The sequence below is a fragment of the Podarcis tiliguerta genome, assembly GCF_965153285.1.
Source record: "Podarcis tiliguerta genome assembly, chromosome: Z".
Taxonomy (NCBI): Eukaryota; Metazoa; Chordata; class Lepidosauria; order Squamata; family Lacertidae; genus Podarcis; species Podarcis tiliguerta.
This window is the reverse complement of record NC_139553.1, coordinates 48088276-48108743: the sequence shown is the minus strand read 5'-3', so window position 1 is coordinate 48108743 and position 20468 is coordinate 48088276. Positions and strand designations below refer to the sequence as shown.

The following is a 20468-nucleotide window of genomic DNA, read 5'->3' as shown; positions in this document are numbered from 1 at the left end:
TGCCTAGGCTTGTACCCCAGGGAACTGGTGGAGGAAGAGGAGTGTGGGGGGAGCACACCACCACCAGCAGCGTGATCCCAGTGGGGTGCCATCACAGCTGCCTCCCCACCCACACTGGGTGCCACGCCCCTGCAGGCAACGCACCATGCCCCCAGGACACGTGCCAGCCCCACGTGCCAGCTGCTCTCTGCCACACACCCCCCGGTGTCAGAGCATGAAGCTCTGCCACTGCCCCAGGGAGGTCACTTTGGTGCTGCTAAGGCAGCATTTTGATTCCACACCCAGAGGCACACTCCATTGTCTCTTGACAGAAGAATGCCAACAACCTGAGGTCCAAATGCAGCCCAGGTCATGGAACTCCATGTGGGCCAACCCCATCTTCAGTCACCCCTCATCACTGTCCCTGCTTCATATCTTACTTCAGTGTCTTTGCTTGGCTAGATGGCACTTTGAACTCTCATTGCTGACTCTGGCTCACCTGGGTTTTGGATAGAAAAACAGGTGAGAGAATTTATTGTAGAACCTGGCCCGCTGTGCAAAGGAAAAATATACATTAATTAATTTAGTCTCTTTCAACCTCTGGCTCTGCCCCCCCCCCCCCCGCCGGTGTGTAGCCCCCCAAATGGGTGCCCAGAAGGGAATGTGACCCTCAGGCTGAAAAAGGTTCCCCAACCTTGCACTCTCTCTCTGTAAAATACCTGTATTTTGGCATAGAGGCTGCAGGGCATTCTTTCTGGCTTCTGCTTTTTATACTGAGCACAAAAGACATGTTCACACAACCACCTTATTTACAAAGCAGTTTTACATTTTATTATATTCCATTGTACAACTTTACATGGTACCATATTCAAGTTCATTCTTTTCAGTACAAGGTGATTTGATAAATGCCTTTTGGTGTCTTCCATAGGTTTTAAGAATGCAACAACAACCACAACAAAAGATACAAGAAGGAAAGCATATCACAGAGGCACTTTCACTGTCTCTGAATTAAGCAAGTACCCTGTTTGAAAGCCAGTTGATTCTGCTTAAACAAAGAAAAATATTGAGATCATTTTGTTCACGTGTCTGGAGGTTAACATCTTTCAGGCAACAGTCCCAAGTATTCCTGAGAAAGATCTGTAGAATGTCAAGAGTCACTCCCAAGTTTCTTTTTAAACGTCGAACGTAGATCTAAGTGAGCCATAGCCATTGCCTGAAGTTCCACTTATTGCACAGAACACATGTAAGGTGTTGTGCATCCATGAGGACTGAATGGTATCTTCTTGGTACATCTAAAAAAACCCCAAAGCTGAGTTAGCAAATTAAGCAAAAACCTTATCTGTTCCTAACAGCAACAAAAATTGTTTCAACAACACAAAAGGAAATGTAGAATGGTGTTACCCAACCTGGTCTTCAAAGCTGTTATTGCAAAGGCAGCATTAAAAGAAAACAAAAGAGAATAGGAAAGAGAAGTTATTTAGCAATTATGTCTACTATGCTCTCAAAATAACCCCAGAGCTAGAAGGGGTTCAGAAGATCATCTGATCAAATACTTGTAAGATTAAGACGTTATTAATTGTCCTGAAAGCTTCCAAGAAAGAAAATCCCATAAGTGCTCTAAATAGCTTGTTCCACTTCTAGTTATCAAAACCCTAGAAGGAGTTTCCTAATAATTAGGTTTGGGTTCTTGTGAATTCTACCTTAGAATTGTACAGGGTCACACCTAAAGGGTCAATGGAGCATTCCAGAACCAAGAGATTGCTCTGGAAGTGGTAAAAACCACTTTCTTTTATTTAGTAACAAAGGAATTCCCATCTACTGAGTCAGACCATTGATTCATTAGCTCAGAAGTGTCTGCATTGCATGCAAGTGGCTCTCCAGGGTTTCAGACAGGAGTCTCTTCCTGTTTCAGCAGGAGACACCGGAGGCTGAATCTAGAACTTTCTGCTTGCATTGTTTCCAATGAGGTTCTGTGTAGGAAGTCGCCCCACCACCAAATTGGATCATGCTCAGTGCCTTTATTCTTCACAAGTTTCTATCGCACCCTGTTTCAAAGATTCATGGCAGGCTAGATCATCTCTGGGAGCCATTTTGGAATGCCTTATCCGAGCGTGGCACTTGGACTCCTGGTTAAAAGCAAAGAGGTCTGCAGGGCAGATCAAAGCAAACACAAACCCAGTACTGACACCCACACTCAGCCCCCTGAAATATTTCCCTGTCAGACTGCTGAGTTTGGCATCCATGCATGGGCATAGCCACAGGTAGGAATGGCATGGAAACAGAAAATGTCTACTCGTGTCTACAAAGTCACTAATTCCTTTTCTGTCTGTCAGGAGTAGTTATGTATAAGATAGTTCATAGCCCCATGGGCGCATAATCTGTGGCCCTCCAGATGTTGCTGAAATAAAACTCCCACCATTTCTGACCATTAGCCATGTGGGCTGATGGGAGTTTGGAGTTTAACAACATCTGAAAGACCACATGTTCCCCAGCCAGTCTTAACCAAGCACCTCCTGTCTTACTAGTGTTCAAGATGGTGTAGGGGAGGTAGAGGGAGTCCACCTCCTCCTGGCCAATTTTTGCTAACTATTGGCCTCCAAAAAAAGTCATTTAAGGGGGTCTCTCTGCCCCCCTGTAGGGCAAGCACTGTGTGTCCCTACTAACCCTTACAACTAGCAGAGGAAGAGAAGTGAAATTTTGGTCTTTTAGAATAACAGATACATGAAGAACAGAAGTTAGAAGGAACCTTCTAATATTAACAACCAGATGGAAGAGAAGAAAAGGCAAATAAAATATATCCTTTTTGATTTAAATTATCTTCCCCCTCTGTAGTGGGTGTAACAAATTATTCACATCTTGAATTAACTAATTAAAAACTGGGATACCTTTTTAAAAGTGGGGCATATCCAGCTGTTTTCAGGTGGAAATGAATAATACGTGGCAAATTCTAATCACACAGTTATAGTAGATTGAGAGGTCTTGCAGACTTTCTGCAATAAGGAAAGTGGGGAGCAGGGGAAATGCACTGGACATAAATGTCACCTAACTTCTCTGCAAACACAGAATGAATGCTCAATAAATAATCAACGTTGTCCCTTCAAACAAATCAGGACAAATGCTTAATAAACAGGTCAACTGGGATAAGTGGAGCTTACTCTTTAAGTTACCTGGGTGTTAATATTGTGAGCCATTAACTTTCCTGTTCAACACACTTCCATTAATCAAAAACACCAGAAAGATTCTTTAGTGCTCTGGTTCATGTCAAGATTTGCTGTAGTTGAGGAAAAGAACAGTCTGGCATTTCTTTACAGAGTACAGAAGCAGTGCAACCAGAGATTAAGGAAGCTAGACTTTCTGCTAGAGAGTTATATTTCCACTGGAGATGCTACCAGTGCTGCTGTTGTTGTGATATTTATCATTTCTTTATGGTTCTCCCTCTTCTTTCCTCAAAGGACAGAGCAAAGTACATGGCTCCCCCTCTGCCCAGTTTTGGCCTCACAGCAACCCTGCATGGTGGGCTGGGCTGGAAGATTATGACTGGCCCAGGCTCACCCTGGGTCTCCCTCGTCCTAGTCCAACATGCTCACCCATCTCCCTCCATCCTGGTGCCTTTCAAATGCTTTGAACTGCAACTCTAATCATCATAATCCTGTGGGCCATGCTGGCTGGGGCAGACGGGCATTGTAGTCTAAAGCATCAGGAGGACACCAGGTTGGGGAAAGCTGCTCTATCTGCCGCACTCCTGCTGGCTTCTGGTGACAATGTTCCAGATATGCTGAGAGGTGTTGTACAAAGGAACACCAGTCCAAAGTTCAGAGCAGTAAAAGAGCAACCGGCCCCACACCACACCAGGAGTGGTGAAGGCAAATGGTGGACTCCCTGCTTTTCTTCAGAATGCCACATCTTTCAAGTTGAGACACAGTGTGGTCACCCATCTGCTGGGCTTGATTGCCAAATCAAGGAACCTGTCCAAAACGGTGCAAGACTTGTACCCCAGACCTAGTCATTGTGTTTTTGCCAGTAGGTGACCTCTTGAGGGGTTTTCCCCACCCTACTAATAATTTTTAAAACCAAGTATAGTTTTAAGAAACTTCGGGGTAACTAACAGCCAGCCAACTGACTGAATTTTTAAAGCCCCAAACCTTTATTTCTGGTAAGTCCTTGTGTGGCTTTTTCTATAACCCTGTCTTGGAGTCACAGCCTGCTCCAAGAACTTGCAGCCCCACTTCCTGTTTTGCAAGTGTGGTTCAAGAGTTCTCCTAAATGACAACAGATGCTCAAATCTGGGCTTTGCAGGATTTGGGTTTTTTGTTTTAAATCAAAGTAAGACCTGAGTGGGGTTTGGGAAATACCTGAGTGGATGATTTGTATTAGGGGAACAGAACGAGAGAGGCTTATAGGGTATAAATGAGAAGACTGTGGCCTTCAGAGATGGTGGGTCTTTCAACTCTCATGAACCCTACAATATCTGGAGGGACACCAACTCCCCATCAACTCTAGGAGGGTAGGCGATCTTCCATGCTGAATGTTACACAGTCTGTGAATGCTGGAAGCAAGAAAATCCAGCACTTTTGGTTTGGAGCTTGAAGCAGACACTGCTCACACGATTTCCAAACTTTTCAAATCCAGGAGGAGGAATAGAAATATACTTGCTTTTTTAAAGTTCCTTTGGTATCTTGCGTTGGATCTGTACAGGGGATATGCCCTGTACAGCACCCATCACAACCACCTTCATTTTTAAGACTTAAAACTGCAATTGGCTATTTGCCCAAATGCTGTTAGCTTTTTCATTTTCTCTAATGTTGTTCCTTAGTGTTCAAAAGAACTCTGTGGATCTTTGAAGCTTCTTGAGCATCCTCTTTAAGTCTGTAACTACTAGGATAGGCTGAATCAGATCATCTGCAGTTTCCTCCAAACACCCAAGACAGGCAAACTATGGGAAGCTTTTTTGAATAACAATCTGGAGTGCATCAAAAATGACAGCCTGCTCCAAACTGACTCCTAATGACCCCATTACTTGAGAGAGCTTTCTTAGAAGTTTGTTTTCCCTATTTGAATATTAACGGAATGCAGAAGCTGTTCCGTCATCCACATGCAAATAAAACAGCAGAAAACTGGGAGGGAATTGTGGGTGCGTTATCACAGTGTGTCTCTGGGGATATGTTCAACCTCTAAACACTTTCAGTACTGAGAAGCCAATTTGCATTGTTTCAATTTTGTTTATAATGTGCCCTGGAGGCTATGTACAGAAGGGCAGGGTTATAGATTCCCAGGCAGGCAGGCAGGCCCTCTTCAGGGATTTCAGGGGAGGGGGGAAAGTGAAAGCTGACTGTCAGTCAAGCAGGCCAGAAGAAAGGCCAGGGCCCCAAACTGACAGTGGCTGGTGTTCACATGCCAAACATGTGCCCCAGTTCTGCACTCCTGTCCAGCCTCCAGCTATTTATTGAATGTGGGTGCCCGTTTTGCATTTTGTTTTGCTGTTATTCCTATCATGGTTTGCTTTCTCTGAAGAACTCTCAGCTTTCAAACAGCAGAGGAACCAAGTATGTCAGATCCAAAGTTGAGCCAAAATTCAGCAAGGAGGTACAGTAAGTGCGCAGTTGTCCTAAAATCACCCTCTGAACATACCTTTTTCTCATTGTCATTTTGCATTTCACTTGACTGGTGATGTCTGTAACCCCCCCCCCAATAAAGGCACTGCATGATGATGAGGTGCTGTTCCTAGACCCCCATATTTCATCCCCGCAGCATAATGCCTCCTGTGAATGTGGGGAGTGAAACTGGAGAGGCCAAAGTCAGGGGGAGACATTTCAGCCCAGCCTAACAACTGCCTCAACAGGGCATGTAGGAGGTCACATCATCATAACCTTCAGTCACTGTTTGTGTGCACTGTTTTATTCTAACTGCAGATTCTGGATTACCACATTGCAGAGTATGGAGGGTGATGATGATTGCTGTGCTGCTCTGATCCTGAAAGGATATCCAATTTACACAAGCACACCCCATTAAAAACTTGGCCTAGTGTTGGCATCACAGCTGCTCAGTGTTGCCAGCTGTCAGGAACATCACACTTTGCCAGGGTCCATGGCTTAGGACTCTCCTGTGGTTTCTTTTCTTTTCAAAGGCCTGGTCCTGCACTATGAGCAGTGCCAGGTAGCTGGATCAAGCTGTCATTTTAAGTTTCCCACAACACTGATATGGCATCAACATTCTAGGGGATTATGGTAATTTAAAATGATGGCTAGAGCCATCGGCTGGACTCCTGCCCACTGACCAGGGCCCACTGACATAAGGAGGAGCAGCAACAGAGATTAGGGTGCCCAGGACCCGCTCAAACCTGGTATTGACTTTTGCTACACAATGACAATCCAAGGAACCTTTGACCCTTTCCCTAGATTACAGCTTTAACCAAGCTTAATAAACTTGTGTAAATGGCATTTGCTCATATCCTTGCTCCTCTTTTTTCTCCTTCTGTTGTTTCCCAACTGTATATTTCATATATTAATTTTGTGGAACAGGGACTTGTTAATGTTGCCAAGGTGCCAAGGAGACTGATATAAGTATAAGGATTCTTGTTAATCATCAGCGTAATAATAATCATAATAATGAAAATCAATAGCCACATATCTTGATGTCTTGGCTGGGAGAGGCTCTGTGTACATTTACTTTCAGAGCAGCCCGCCTGGACTCTCTACCTGTTCATGGATGATGTCTGAAAGCTCTTTCACCATGTCCCTGAAGTTGGACTTCAGCTCTTCATGGTATTCTGCCTGGTCCTCCTTGATTAGGCGCTCGTTGAGCTCAAGGGCAATTCCACAGGCCTGAATAAACTTCCTGTTGAGAGAAAACAGAATTTATGGGACCCCGGCTGACTCATGTAGGCAGTGAAGCTGCAAAACAAATAGGCGTGTGCATTGACTTTGGCACTTGCGATACTGAGACGGCCTAGTGCACGGTGACTGATGAAGACCTGGATTCTGGCAGCTAACAACCTTTTCTAGTACTGTATCTTTGTCTAGGCAAAGGAATATGCGTCATATTCTTAAAACATTTATATCCTGTCTTTTGTAATGCCCCACAAGGAGACTGTTAAGTTGTGGGCGAACATAGTAGATGACACAGTGATTTCTCCAGAGCAGCTCTTTATTGTAGCTGGACAGAACTGAACAGCAAACAGCTCAGCCGGCCTGCTTTTATAGGAGCCGGCTGTCAACAATGTATCAACAACAACCCAGGGTTTCCCGCCTAAAATAACTGACGTGGACCTGAGTGAAAACTATCTACAGTATCCCCCTGTTGGCCCAGGGGGAGAACATCAGTACATAACACCCCTCCCCACCGAGATAAGGCGTTAGTTACAATCGTAATGGTTTCCTTATATACAGCACTACACGTGGTTCAATTAGGCACAAAAAGCATATCGGTTACATTTCCCATACTTAAACCAACAGTGATACATGTCCAACAACATAGTCCTTTAAATAAGTTGGGCGCTTGGAAACTCTGCCAGACCGCCGGGGACTGGTAGCCAAGTCCGGAGGGCCACCCAATTCTTGCTGAGGCTGTGGTGCGACCCTAGGTGGCGTTGAACCCAAATCCCCTGGATCCACTGCTGTGGATGGAGCCTCCGCAAGTGGAGTGGTCTGAGTCTGTGGTAAGTCTGGCAGACCCTCTGAAGCGGCTTGGTTCGGCTCCACGCTGGCAGTTTGCGAGGGAGGTGTAGGTGGAGTCTCGCCATCTGTAAGTTTCTCTTCTGGAGCCACGAGCGCAGTTGGGGGCACCACGGTAGTGTCCAAGTCCCCAACCCTGCGCCTAAGCTGGTCTATGTGTCGGCGCCACAAGCATCCGTCTTCGAGTGCCACCTGGTACGAGCGAGGTCCAGTGACTCCCACTACTGTGGCTGGCACCCAAGGAATGTCCCCCACATAGTTCCGGGCAAAGACCTGGTTTCCTGGAACAAAAGACCGTGGCGCGTTGGCACAGCCTGGGGGTTCAGCCACGGCAAAGTCCGGGTGCAGCCGGTCGAGCGGTGACCTGAGGCGGCTGCCCATAAGCAGTTCAGCAGGACTCCGCCCTGTGGCCGCATGAGGGGTGATGTGTTGCACGAACAAGTATTCGGCGACCCGCTCGTGCCAGTCTCCCCGGTCCAGGCGCGCCAGTGCCTCTTTTGCCGAGCGCACCATTCTCTCTGCTTGCCCGTTGCTGGATGGATGAAATGGTGCCGTTAGGGCATGGCGGATGCCCAGTCCCAAAAGATACCGCTCAAAAGTGCCTGACGTGAACTGCGGTCCGTTGTCGGAGACAAGGACATCAGGACACCCATGCGTCGCAAAGAGTCCTCGCAGCACCCGGATGACGGCCTCAGTAGTGGTGGAGGGCATCAGGGCCACCTCCAGCCATTTGGAATAGGCGTCTACCACTACCATAAAGGTCCGGCCGTGAAAGGGGCCAGCCAGATCGATGTGCACCCTCGACCAGGGTGTCTTTGGCGTCTCCCAGGTGTGTCCCTTAGCTGCCGGTGGTGCAGGCCTTGATTCTTGGCACGCTTGACAGGCGGACACCCAGGCAGTGATGGCATCGTCCATGTTAGGCCACCAGACGTAACACCGAGCCAACGCCTTCATTTTGACAATTCCCGGGTGGCCAACGTGCAGAGCCTCCAGGACGCGTTGACGGAGTCTTTGGGGAATTACGACGCGGTCTCCCCACAGCAGACAGCCGCGATGAGCCGAGAGTTCATGTTGTCTGGTTGTGAAGGGCTGGAACTCCGATGCAAAAGGCCCTTGTGGCCACCCCCTCCACACCCAGTTGAGCACACGGCTGATGGTGCGATCCTGGGCAGATGCGGAGGCCACAGTGGCAGCCGATACAGGCGCTTCCGGAAGATCCTCAATCAGGAGGAGTGATGAAGCTGGAGCCGGGTCTTCCACAATTGCTGGAAGAGGGCAACGGCTGAGGGCATCAGCATGGCCCATCGATTTCCCCGGGCGATGGACGAGCCGGTAGTGGTAGGCAGCCAGGAAAACAGTCCATCGCAGCATGCGCGGCGAGAGGACCGGTGGAGTTGGACGATCACCGGCGAGGAGGCCCAGGAGCGGCTTGTGGTCAGTGATGAGGTCAAAAGTCCTGCCATAGAGGTATTCATGGAACCTCTTCACTCCAGCCACAAGTGCCAGTGCCTCCTTGTCGAGCTGGCTGTAATTCCGTTCCGTCTGAGATAGTGTCCTGGAAAAGTAGGCGAGCGGTGCTTCTCTTCCGTCTGGAAAACGGTGACTAAGGACAGCGCCGATGCCAAAAGGTGAGGCATCGCAGGCAAGGACCAGCGGCCTGGATTCACTGTGCTGTACCAGCACACTGTCCGATGAAAGGAGAGCCTTGACCGCGTTGAAGGCCGCCATCTCCCGATGACCCCAGGACCAAGGCGTCTTTGTGCTGAGGAGTCGGTGAAGAGGCTCAGCCACCGTGGCTTTGTGGGGCAGGAACATGTTATAAAAGTTCAGCAGCCCCAGGAACGCCTGCAACTCCGTCTTGTTCTTTGGGATGGGGGCCTGCTGGATAGCGCGGATCTTGGATGTGGTCGTGTGAAGTCCGGAAGCGTCGATAAGATAGCCCAGGAACTCCACCTGTGGAACGGCGATCTGGCACTTCTCCCTCTTTACCTTGAGCCCAGCCTCTTGGAACCTGGTCAGCACGGCACGGAGGCGCTCGAACAGCTGCTGGTGTGAGTCTGCGGACACCAAGACGTCATCAAAATATGGTACCACGCCCGGAAGCCCTTGCAGGAGACGCTCCATAAGGCTTTGGAAGATGCCAGGAGCCACACTCATCCCGAACTGCAACCGGCGGCAACGGAATGCCCCTCGGTGGGTGACGATCGTCTGGGCTTCAGCAGTGGCATCATCGACGGGCAGTTGTTGATAGGCTTGGGCAAGGTCCAGCTTAGCGAAGACCTTACCTTCACCCAGGGAATGCAGCAGGTGTTGGACAACAGGAACCGGATAAGCGTGCTGCTGAAGTGCCTTGTTGATCGTGCACTTGTAGTCAGCGCAGATTCTCACCGACCCGTCTGGCTTGACAGGCGTGACGATGGGGGTTTCCCACTTGGCGTGGTCAACCGGCTCCAAAACTCCTTGGGCGATCAGCTTGTCCAGTTTTTCGTCCACCTTAGCCTTGAGAGCAAAGGGAACCCGGCGTGGCTTTAGCTTGATGGGGGCGACTTGTGGATCAAGGCTAAAGGAGATGGGCGTACCAGTATATTGCCCCAAAGTGCCGTCAAAAACCTCGGCAAAGTCTTTGATCAGACCCTCAGTCTCTGCGTTAGAGATGCAGTTGATGCCGGTGACTTCCAGGCCGAGGGCATCAAACCAGTCTAGCCCTAGGAGGCTTGGCCGCTGGCCTTCGACCACCACCAACCGGAGCAGGCCCGAAAAATCCTTGAATGCGATCCGGAACCGGCCAACGCCTACCACAGGAATGTCGTTTCCCTGGTAGTCTCTCAGGTGTACGCGGTGAGAGTCAAGTTGCCTTTTGGACACTCTGGGTACCAGTCTTTTGATGGTGCTCCAAGACACGATGGACAGGGCAGACCCGGTGTCGATCTCCATGTCACATGGAGCTCCTTCAATGAGCACCGTGACGTTCAGCTTGCGTCGCGTAGGCGAGTAGGTTTGGCCAATCGTGGTTCCAGACGGGCAGCGGCAGTTGGTGAGAGCGAAACAGCTTTCCTTGGCAGACTGGAGTGAAGACTTGGACTTGCGAGTTGGTGAAGGGGGGGTGTCAGACGGAGCCGATCGGCAGACCTTAGCGATGTGGCCCCTTCTGGAACACTTCCTACAGATGGCGTCTCTGAATCGACACTTGGCACGGGAATGGTTGCCTCCGCAGCCAGCACATTCCGGTTGGCCCTTGGACTTCTGTTGGAACTTCCTGCGCTCCCGCTTTGTCTGGTGCACGTCATCGTCTTCACTGGAGGCCTCTTAGTGATGCACTGGAACTGGCTTCCTAGCAAGACGCGGGCTGCTGGACTTACGGATCTCCTGGGCGGAGCGTTCAGCAGCTTCTGAGGCCACAGCCTCCTCAATGGCTTTCTGTAGCGTGAGGTCTGGCTTGGCGAGGAGACGCCGTTGCAGATGGATGTCCCGGAACCCGCAGACGATTCGATCCATCAGGGCATCGTCTAAGTCTCGGAACTTGCAGTGCATTGCAGCCTGTCGCAGGGCGGTGGTGTAGTTGTTGATTGACTCCCCCTCTGCCTGGTTCCGGTGGTAGAACGCATGGCGGGCAGCAATCTTGGATGGCTTTGGTGCATAGTGGTTGCGGAGCTTCTCTTGGATCGTGTCCCACGGTGTTGCCTGGACTGCTTCAGGCGCAACCAATGCTCGGGCCGTCTCAAACACCTCAGGCCCACAGAGGCTGAGGAATAGGCCCCGCTTATGCTCCTGTGATACTTGCGTCAGCTCGTTGGCTTGGAGGTAGCAGTCGAACCGAGCGAGGTAGGAGTCCCATGATTCAGAGGCTGGCGCAAATGGCGGTAGAGGCACAAGTGAAGCCATGGTTCCGATGCTGGCGTGAAGGGCGATGGATGGAACACCGAGCTCTAGCCAGAACAGTCAGCTCTGAATTGGTTCTGTTCAGTGATTTCGCTCAGTGATTCAGCTCAGTGATTCAGCTCTGCTCAGAGGGTGGCTGCATCTGGCTGTGCTCTGATGTCCACCGATCCCACCGTCGTCGCCAGTGTTAAGTTGTGGGCGAACATAGTAGATGACACAGTGATTTCTCCAGAGCAGCTCTTTATTGTAGCTGGACAGAACTGATCAGCAAACAGCTCAGCCGGCCTGTTTTTATAGGAGCCGGCTGTCAACAATGTATCAACAACAACCCAGGGTTTCCCGCCTAAAATAACTGTTGTGGACCTTAGTGAAAACTGAGTGGAAACTATCTACAGTATCCCCCTGCTGGCCCAGGGTGAGAACATCAGTACATAACAGAGACATCTAATGCTAAAATAAAATAGCATACATGATAAACCTGGCACCATTGTTGTCAGTCTTTAAGTGGGTAGGATTTGCCCTTATTATTTTATTAAAATATTTATATATTGCTAATTATATATAAAAAGTGGTTTGCCACAATTATAATATAAAACCACACAATAAAAACCATGTAAAAAGTTAAAATATGTAATCAGCTCTTAATATGGTTTTGGATGAGCATTTTATGTATTTTGTATTGTCCACTGCTTAATTTTTTTCTGTTTTTAAATTGCTACTATTTATTGTATTTTATTTTGTTAGGTGGCTTTGAGACTTTTTCTTTCATATAGAGCGACTTAAAAATGTAACTATTATTATTATTAAATATAATGATAATAATTCTGAGTTGTGTGACTGAAATGTCTCACCACTTTAATTCAGGGAGAAAGACTGCTTCCCCACAGCTCTCAGGAAAACTGCATTGGAGTCAATTATGTAAATCTAGCCCAGGGGTCGGCAAACTAAGGGCAGTGGGCTGGATGAGGCCCACCAGGCTCGTAAATCTGGCCCGCGGACCCTGCCGCCCACTCAGTCAGTGCCCGGACTGAGCTAAAGCGGCGCAGCGCATCATTTCCGTGAAAAGAAGCCACAGACGCCTCACCACCTGGGGACTGACTTCCGTGATGATGGCACAGCTTGGGATTGGCTGTAGGAAGCTCCTGCAGTCAATCCGAAGCCGCAGACTCCTCAGGCGGCGATGCTGGCAAGGCTTCCGATTGGCAATCCGAAGCCTCACTGACTGTGCGAGGACAGAGAGGCCGGCAGGCGGGCGGCATTGTGAGAGGTGCGTCGCGGGGCTTCAGCTGGAGCTTGTCGCGCCTGGCGCCCGGCTTGTCGCTGCTGCTGGTGGCGCACTCGGCAGCCGCACTGGGGCAGCTGGAGGGTGAGTTGTGCTCCACCTGCCCGGCACTCCGCATGTGCGGCCTGCCTGCCAACCTGGCCTTGGGCAATGGGCCACAGTGTGTGGTGCACGCCGCCTGGGAGCTCTGCAGGGATGGGCTGATGGATTGGCTGCTTCTCGTCATCAACGCTGGTGAGCGGGCAGTGCTGAGATGCGCTCCTGAGTGTGTGCAGAGTGTGTTCCTCCTCCAGGTCCAGTGGCAGCTGTGGGACTGGCTTGCAAGGTATTTATATTTTTCAAAATATAGTCCAGCCCCCCACAAGGTCTGAGGGACAGTGGACCAACCCCCCTGATGAAAATGTTTGCTGACCCCAGATCTAGCCTCTTATACTGTAGCCTGTTATACTGTTCAAAGTCAGCCTCTCCAAACCTGGTGCGCTCCGGATGTTGTTGGTTTTTTTACTATGGATGCATTGGCTGGGGCTGATGGGGATTATACTCCAAAACATATGGAGGGCACCAGGTTGACAAATAAGCAGTGAAATAAGCATTGATATGCAGGACAATGTGTCTCAATGGTGCTGACATTTGGACAAATTCCACATCCTGAGAATCTTTGCATTGTTGTTATATTTTACAAAACTAATTACACATTCCATAATGTGTAAAGATTAGCCTCGGATCCTAGGAAGCCCAGGAGGTTATGGGGATGTTCCGGGGGGGGGGGGGATTTGGAACACCACTTTCCTCTACACCCTTCTCCACACAAAAACAGAAGAGGCAAGTACATGTTCCTGCATTTGATTTGGTTCTGTTTTGTGTGTAAAGAGTGCAGAAGGCCCTTGGCATGTTGGAATTATGCCCCCTTCCCAGCAGCGTAGTGGGAAGGACTCTGTCCCCTGCAGTTTCATAGGAAGTCTGTTAGGTGGGCACCCAAAGTATCATTTGAAGGCACAGGGGACAGTCACCTCACTCCAGCTATGTGGGTCTGGACAGTGCTTGGATGGGAGTGCGCTTGAGGTCCCTCCTACACACTGCCTTGGGTCCCATCGCAGATGAGAAATAAACATAATAAATTAAAATAAAACATAACTACCTGAACATTTCTTTCAGTTCGTTCACCTTCTTGCTGGGATATTTGCTGGAGTGCTTGTCATCTAGGAAAGCCCGTGCATAGGCTAGAGGGCCAGCATTGACCTAAGGAAAGTTAAAACACAGAATTAAATTCCTACAGATTTCAAACAAAAATCAGAAATTTCAGAGAAAAAGCAGAGAAGATTCTAGGAGGACCCCTTCTGCGTTGAAAAGTTCTTCTGGTCCAGCCTTCCTTCCTCCCACAGTGGCCAGCAACAGCCATTTCCTCCTTCTGTCACTGTTATTCAGAGGTTCCATTTTGCCATCACCACTAATAAATAAAACCCCCTCGTCTTCCTCCATATTTGTCTACTTCCCCCTTTAATGTAATCTAAGAGAGGTCATCAACACATCTTGTAACACTGCTTTCCATAAATTATTACACATTGTGTAAACAAGTACCGTCTTTTATCTATCCTCCTCCACCTGTCAATCAGAATACTTAAGAATTCCAGTGATGATTGTGGGAGGGTATGAGAGAAATGCCCTCCACCCCATGCATGTTAAAAGCATGGAATGCTTCACAAATTGATTCCCAAACTTTCATGGCCTCTTGTTCTGATTCACATATGCCAAGTACAATCACTCATGCATGTATCCTTGGTGCCTGGGCACTGAATGTGGAAACTGATTCCATCCAGAAAAGCATTTGTACTTACTGTAAGGCAATGCAAGGTAACAGGGAAGTTCTATCCACGCTACTAGATCTGCAACAGGTTATTCACCCACAGAAGGGAACATCATCCCTGGATGCTATTATGTCCAGTTCTGTGCACCACAATTTAAGAAGGATATTGACAAGCTGGAACGTGTGCAGAGGAGGGCGACAAAGATGATCAAGGGTCAGGAAACCAAGACTTATGGAGAACGATTGAGGGAGCTGGGTCTATTTAGCCTGGAAAAGAGAAGACTAAGAGGAGACATGAGAGCCATCTCCAGTGATCTCAAGGATTGTCCTATGCAAGATGGAGCAAGCTTTTCTCCTGCTCCAGAAAGTGGGACTTGAACCAATGGCTTCAAGTTACAAGAAAGGAGATTCTGGTTAAACATCAGAAAGAACTTTCTGACAATAAGAGCTTCTTGGCAGTGGAACAGACTCCCTTGTGGACTCTCCTTCCTTGGAGGTTTTTCAGCAGAGGTTAGATGGCCATCTGTCATGGATGCTTTGGTTGAGATTCTTGCACTGCAGGGGGTTGACCTTGATGATTCTTGGGGGCTGTGCCTGTATCAACCAGCCATTGGTGCCTGGCACCTAGGGATGTTGGAAGGCAGAAAAGGGAGCAGAAATTGCCAATGTTTGCTCATATGTTGCATGTCTGGGACAGAACTTAATCCAGTGAATATGATTAGTATTCACTGCTGTTGTTGCTTTTAGCTCAGAAATGATATGCAATTGATTATATTGCCAATGCTCTTTGCCTTGCTTCTCCTCTGCATTCAAGTGAACGGGGCAGAGTGCACAATTTCCCTGCAGCAGACGGCAAGATTGTAGTTTTGGGTGGAAAATGAATTGCAGTGGAACGGAAAAAGGGCTGCATATGACAAATCCAGGGTGGAATGGAAAACAATGCATCCCAGCTAGCAGCTGAATACATGAACTGGCATCATCAAAAAGTAATTTGGGAACACGAACTTGTGTGAAGGCACCCCTAGCAGAGGAAGACAAGAAATGCAAGAATTCCAAACTACAGAGACTCAAGTCTGGATGGGAGTAAGGAGATCACAGAGCCTAACCCTCTTGCTCTGAGGCATGGACACCTGCTTATTGTCAGCCCCTCTCTTAGATCAAGTGATGAAAACCAGACCAGTTTGACAGATGAAAATAAGAGGTGAGTGCTGTATAATAAATGCAAAATCTACAAGGTACAAAGATTTTTTGTGGGGTGTATGGGGTATTAAGGGATGGGGTAGTACCTCTGGTGGAGGACATGTCATACTCCTTGGGAGGTTTGCCACCTTTGGTCCCCACCCTGCACTCAGCTCTCACCTGTGGCTCATAGAAGCTGTCAGCATGAGACAGCGACCACACCCTGGGAAATGGCTTTGACTGGCTGGCTAAACCAGGTGAGGGTAGCAAGGGGTCTCAAACCCCCAGTGAATTAGTAACTTCCCATGCATGTGAAGACAGGGAAGTATCCCATCTAGGAGAAGGAAAACTCTGATCCTAAACCTCTATTGCCCTGCAGGATATCTTCAGGAGAATAAATAGCTAATAGCCTACACAAACCCAGAGTGGAGTCCCTAAGAGGGTCGGATGGAGCCTTGTATACCTCCTTCCGGCAACTCCTGCAGCCAAGCTGGTGCCAAAAGTATTGCTCTGCTTCCCTTTGGACCATATCAGTGAGGCTGAGAGGGAGGGGTCTTGCCATCTGGGCAGACTAGGACCTCCAGACACACAGCCCAAGCTTGCATCCTGGGGAGGTCACTTTGGTGTTGCTAATACAGTGGTTTGACTTCACCCCTGGAGGTGCCCTCCATTGTCTCTTGAGACAGACGGATGCCAACAACAAAGATGTGGAGCACAAGATTGTCAGGTCTAGCCAGCTGAGCCTTGGAATTCCACTGTTCAGGTATGGCTTGGAGTCATAGACTCATAGTGGAGGAAGGGACGCTCCCCTTGAAGCTTTGGTTGGAATCAACATAGAATCAACTGAGAACCTATCTTTTCTGCCAGGCTGTTTACAATAATAAGCGACACTTGGACTAAAGAAATTTTATACACTGGATAGAGGCCCATTTTTATTGCGGCTGGGTGGGATCCAACATTGTCTACTAGTGCAAGGGCTCTTGAGCTAGTGGACGATTGAGTTTTAATATTACACAACTGTTGTGCTAGTGGAATCTTGTTGCTCAGTATTTCTGTCACTCCCATTGCAGTGTCCATCCTTACCATTCCTAAAGAACATACATAACAGCTTCACTCCTTTTATACCTCTTAACTTAAATGTCCATGTTTCCAAGCCACTAATGGTAGTCAAACACAAACAGTGCATAAATACTCACAGCCCCAATCATGCCAAAGTGGCTGGGTGCCTTGTCTATTACCAGGAAAACCATTATTTATGTGGTGCTATTATGGTACACAGCAGCTTATCGAGCAACATTTGCCAGGAAAACTGGTTGTTGTCTCATGCAGTTTAGAAAGAAAATTGCAATAGTGGGAAAGAAGAACCCAGGAAAACAAGGGAAGCGCCATTTATTTATTTTAAATGTTTGTTAGCCACTCTTTGTCGCTAGAGTCCAGGGCGACATACAAAGGTGTGAATAATGCTTAATTCGCACCATGATAACTGTAATTTAAAAACAGTAAAAAGGGACCCTTTGGTAAGAACGCGGGAGAGGGCCTTCTCGGTGGCTGCTCCCAGACTTTGGTAAGTCCTCCCTAGAGAAGTTAGACTGGCTCCCTCCTTGTTGTCCTTCCGCTGGCTTTTGGGAACTGTCTGGTTTTAATGAAAGGGTTGGTGCCATGCTGTTTTTATTGCAATTATCTGGATGTTTTTAATGGCTCTTTTCTTTTTATATATAGATCTTTTTATATAGTTTTAACTCTATTAATGTTTAATTGTTTTTTAATGATTCCCCTCCCCAATATGTTTTTAGCTGTTCTTATTTTATCTGTAAGCTGCCTTGAGTCCCTGTCAGGGAAAAAGGTAGGGTATAAATAAATATGCAATAATGATGATGATTATGATAAATGATTATAATGAGAAAGCAGACAAAACAAATTAAAACTGAAAACAATGGAGCAGCAAACTAGAAAAATATAAATAATCATAAAGTCTAAAATGCCTGGGCAGACCAGGTGCTCTTTGGCAGCAACAAGCTGTCAGTGACAGGTGCGCCTCTCACAGCAGGAAAGGCCTGTTTGTTGTAGGAACATAGTGCACTAAGGAAACTTCAGAGGCTGCAGCTAGTGCAGAATGTGGCAGCTAGGCTGGAGAGAGGACCACATGTCATGAATCTTGAGAGCACGGCACTGGCTGCCAGTGAGCTACTGGGATCAATCCACCATGTTAGTACAAAGCCCTAAGCAGCCTAGCACCCAAATACCCAAAAGATTGCCTCCCACAGTATCAACCTTCTCCGGTCCTACAACTGGCACAGAAGGCCCAGGGCTGCAAACAGATACCTAAGTTGAAACAAACGGAAAAGCAAAAGCATTCTGAAACAGATCAAGACATTCTTAAAACAATTGCAATTTACAAATCTGTAAATGCCATCACAGTTAAAAACATTCTAAAAACAATTGCAATTCAAAAACCTTCCATCCAATGATCTCGAGGTTGCTGGGAACTGATGTCAGTTGACGGTTTCTGAAAAAGCAAACTGGCCTCTAGCCAGCACACTGTTTCTATCAAGGGCATGAGGGTTCCAGTCTCATTTTAAATGAATTTGCTGGGGTTTCTTTTATGTGTGTGTTTAACTATTTTATTATTAAATTTATCAGTCACTCCCCCCTCCCCCCAGCAAAAAGCAATTCAGAATGACTTACAACAGTCATGTGGCAAAGCAACCCCTGATGTGAAAGTTGTTTGAAGGTGATGAATAAATTGATGATGATGGTGGTGGGGGTGATTTATAGTGTGCCCAGCCACCAACCTGCACTGAAACGGAGCCTTGAAGCTTCAGCTGCAGTTGGATCATGTCAGCATCTGCTGAAGTACACAGTTGCTGCAGCTCGGCCGTCTTTGCCTTGATTTCATCAGTTGCCACATCGATAGGCTTCAGATTGACTTGGTGCTCGTGACTGACGGGAATCCTCTTTTTTACATAGGGGAAGGAGTTGGATGCTGGAAGGGGAGAGTAAACAAAAATGGTGGCATGTGCACAAGGAGTCCTGTGTGGGTAGAGCCACTTGTGACATTAACTTTAGATAAACACTCCTTGCATGAATGGCCCCACAAGGTTCTAATTAATTAGATTCTTTTCAAAACCTCTTTTATCTATCTAAAACATTTTTTTTCCTGCTCTTGTGCAAAAAAACAAACAACCCCCCCCCAGGCTCCCTCCCAGGGCAACTCACAAGTGCACTGGTAAGGCAGTCCCTGCCTCATGCTTGTGATCTACAAACACATGGCATGAAAGGAAAATGGATTAAGAAGGAGGAGGAAAAAAAGCAAACTCAGATGGGCGTTAACTTTTGATCCCACATTCCTTCTCATGATGGGGAATTAAAAGCAGCTGACTGCATAAATCACCATCAAAACACATTTTGTTGACATACATAGCATGGCCCTCTCTCCCTGCTGCCTGTACCCTTTCCCAGCATCTTAGAAGACGAATCTCACTGGTAAGGATCGTCCGCCTCTTGCACTGCTCTTCCACACTCCCATGTTTTTTCCCAGACAAAGTATATGGTGTCTCGAACACAAATCGGTTGATGTTGTGGTTCCTTTCAAAATCTGTCTTCCTCTCTGAGAGCTCCTTCTCATCAAAGTAGGGCTTCAGGTAAGTCACTTGAATGTGCGCATACTTGGAGTCCAGGTCTTTGGCATTCACCTGAAGAAAGCGAGAAAACGAGTAAGGAAAGAGGCCCAGCCTAGCTCTGCACCACAATCAGGGATCGTGGACCAAGAATCTAAGAACCACATGACCTGCTGCTCTCCTGCTGCTTTTCTTCCAGTGGCAGAAAATGAGTACTAAATTTGCACTATATCCCACTTTTTTTCTAGAAGTGACTTATGTCATGTGAAAGCTCAAACATGTGGAACTTAACCATTTGGGAAATGTCATGGAAAGGGAATAAACTCTCTTGTGAATGCTGCCTTCCAGTATATTTCTGGAAGTGGCTTTTATGTCATGTGAAATCTGAATTATAATGCTGACAGAAGTCAACTGTTGGGGAAATGTGCAAACAGAATAAATTGTACCCAATCTTAGGAGGTTTATTCTTGCACCACTATTGGATGACATCCCTGGCTAAAATTGGCTTTTCCTAGCCCAGCCTTCCAGTCGGCCAAGAGCTGTATAGAAATGCTTCCAAGGCAGCCAGCATGGCAAGAGCTGCCTACCTCAACCTCTCTGATTAATTTTCCACGGGCAGACCCTTTCCCTGACAAAAATGGATCACGGTTTGTGATCTCCCATGATCACAAGTGAGAGGCAGATCTCAGAACAACATCTCTATTCCTTCCTGCAATGCCTGCTCCTACATTGGTGGCGGGTGGCGCTGTGGTCTATACCACAGAGCCTAGGGCTTGCTGATCAGAAGGTCGGCGGTTCGAATGCCCACGATGGGGTGAGCTCCCGTTGCTCGGTCCCTGCTCCTGCCAGCATAGAAGTTCGAAAGCACGTCAAAGTGCAAGTAGATAAATAGGTACCGCTCCAGCGGGAAGGTAAACAGTGTTTCCGTGCGCTGCTCTGGTTCTCCAGAAGCGGCTTAGTCCTGCTGGCCACATGACCCAGAAGCTGTACACCAGCTCCCTCAGCCAATAAAGCGAGATGAGCACCGCAATCCCAGAGTCATCTGCGACTGGACTTAA

At 47.8% G+C, this 20468-nt stretch overlaps 1 protein-coding gene across 4 annotated transcripts in view; it reads right to left on the bottom strand.

Annotated features, from left to right (window-relative positions):
- Positions 1-784: 784 nt before the first annotated feature.
- The window catches only part of DOCK11 (dedicator of cytokinesis 11), a 164630-nt gene continuing 144946 nt past the window's right edge, over positions 785-20468 (bottom strand). For 2 of the 4 annotated variants that reach the window (XM_083422552.1, XM_083422555.1), the window contains exons 49-53: positions 19275-19485; positions 18586-18776; positions 13949-14049; positions 6675-6813; positions 785-1271 (exon numbers count right to left, since the gene is read on the bottom strand). In XM_083422552.1, coding sequence (XP_083278678.1) covers positions 1152-1271; positions 6675-6813; positions 13949-14049; positions 18586-18776; positions 19275-19485 — 762 coding nt within the window. In that variant the 3' untranslated portion in view covers positions 785-1151. Of the gene's footprint in view, positions 1272-1380; positions 1399-6674; positions 6814-13948; positions 14050-18585; positions 18777-19274; positions 19486-20468 lie in introns of all 4 variants that reach the window. The other 2 variants (XM_083422553.1, XM_083422554.1) reach the window with 2 other exon arrangements.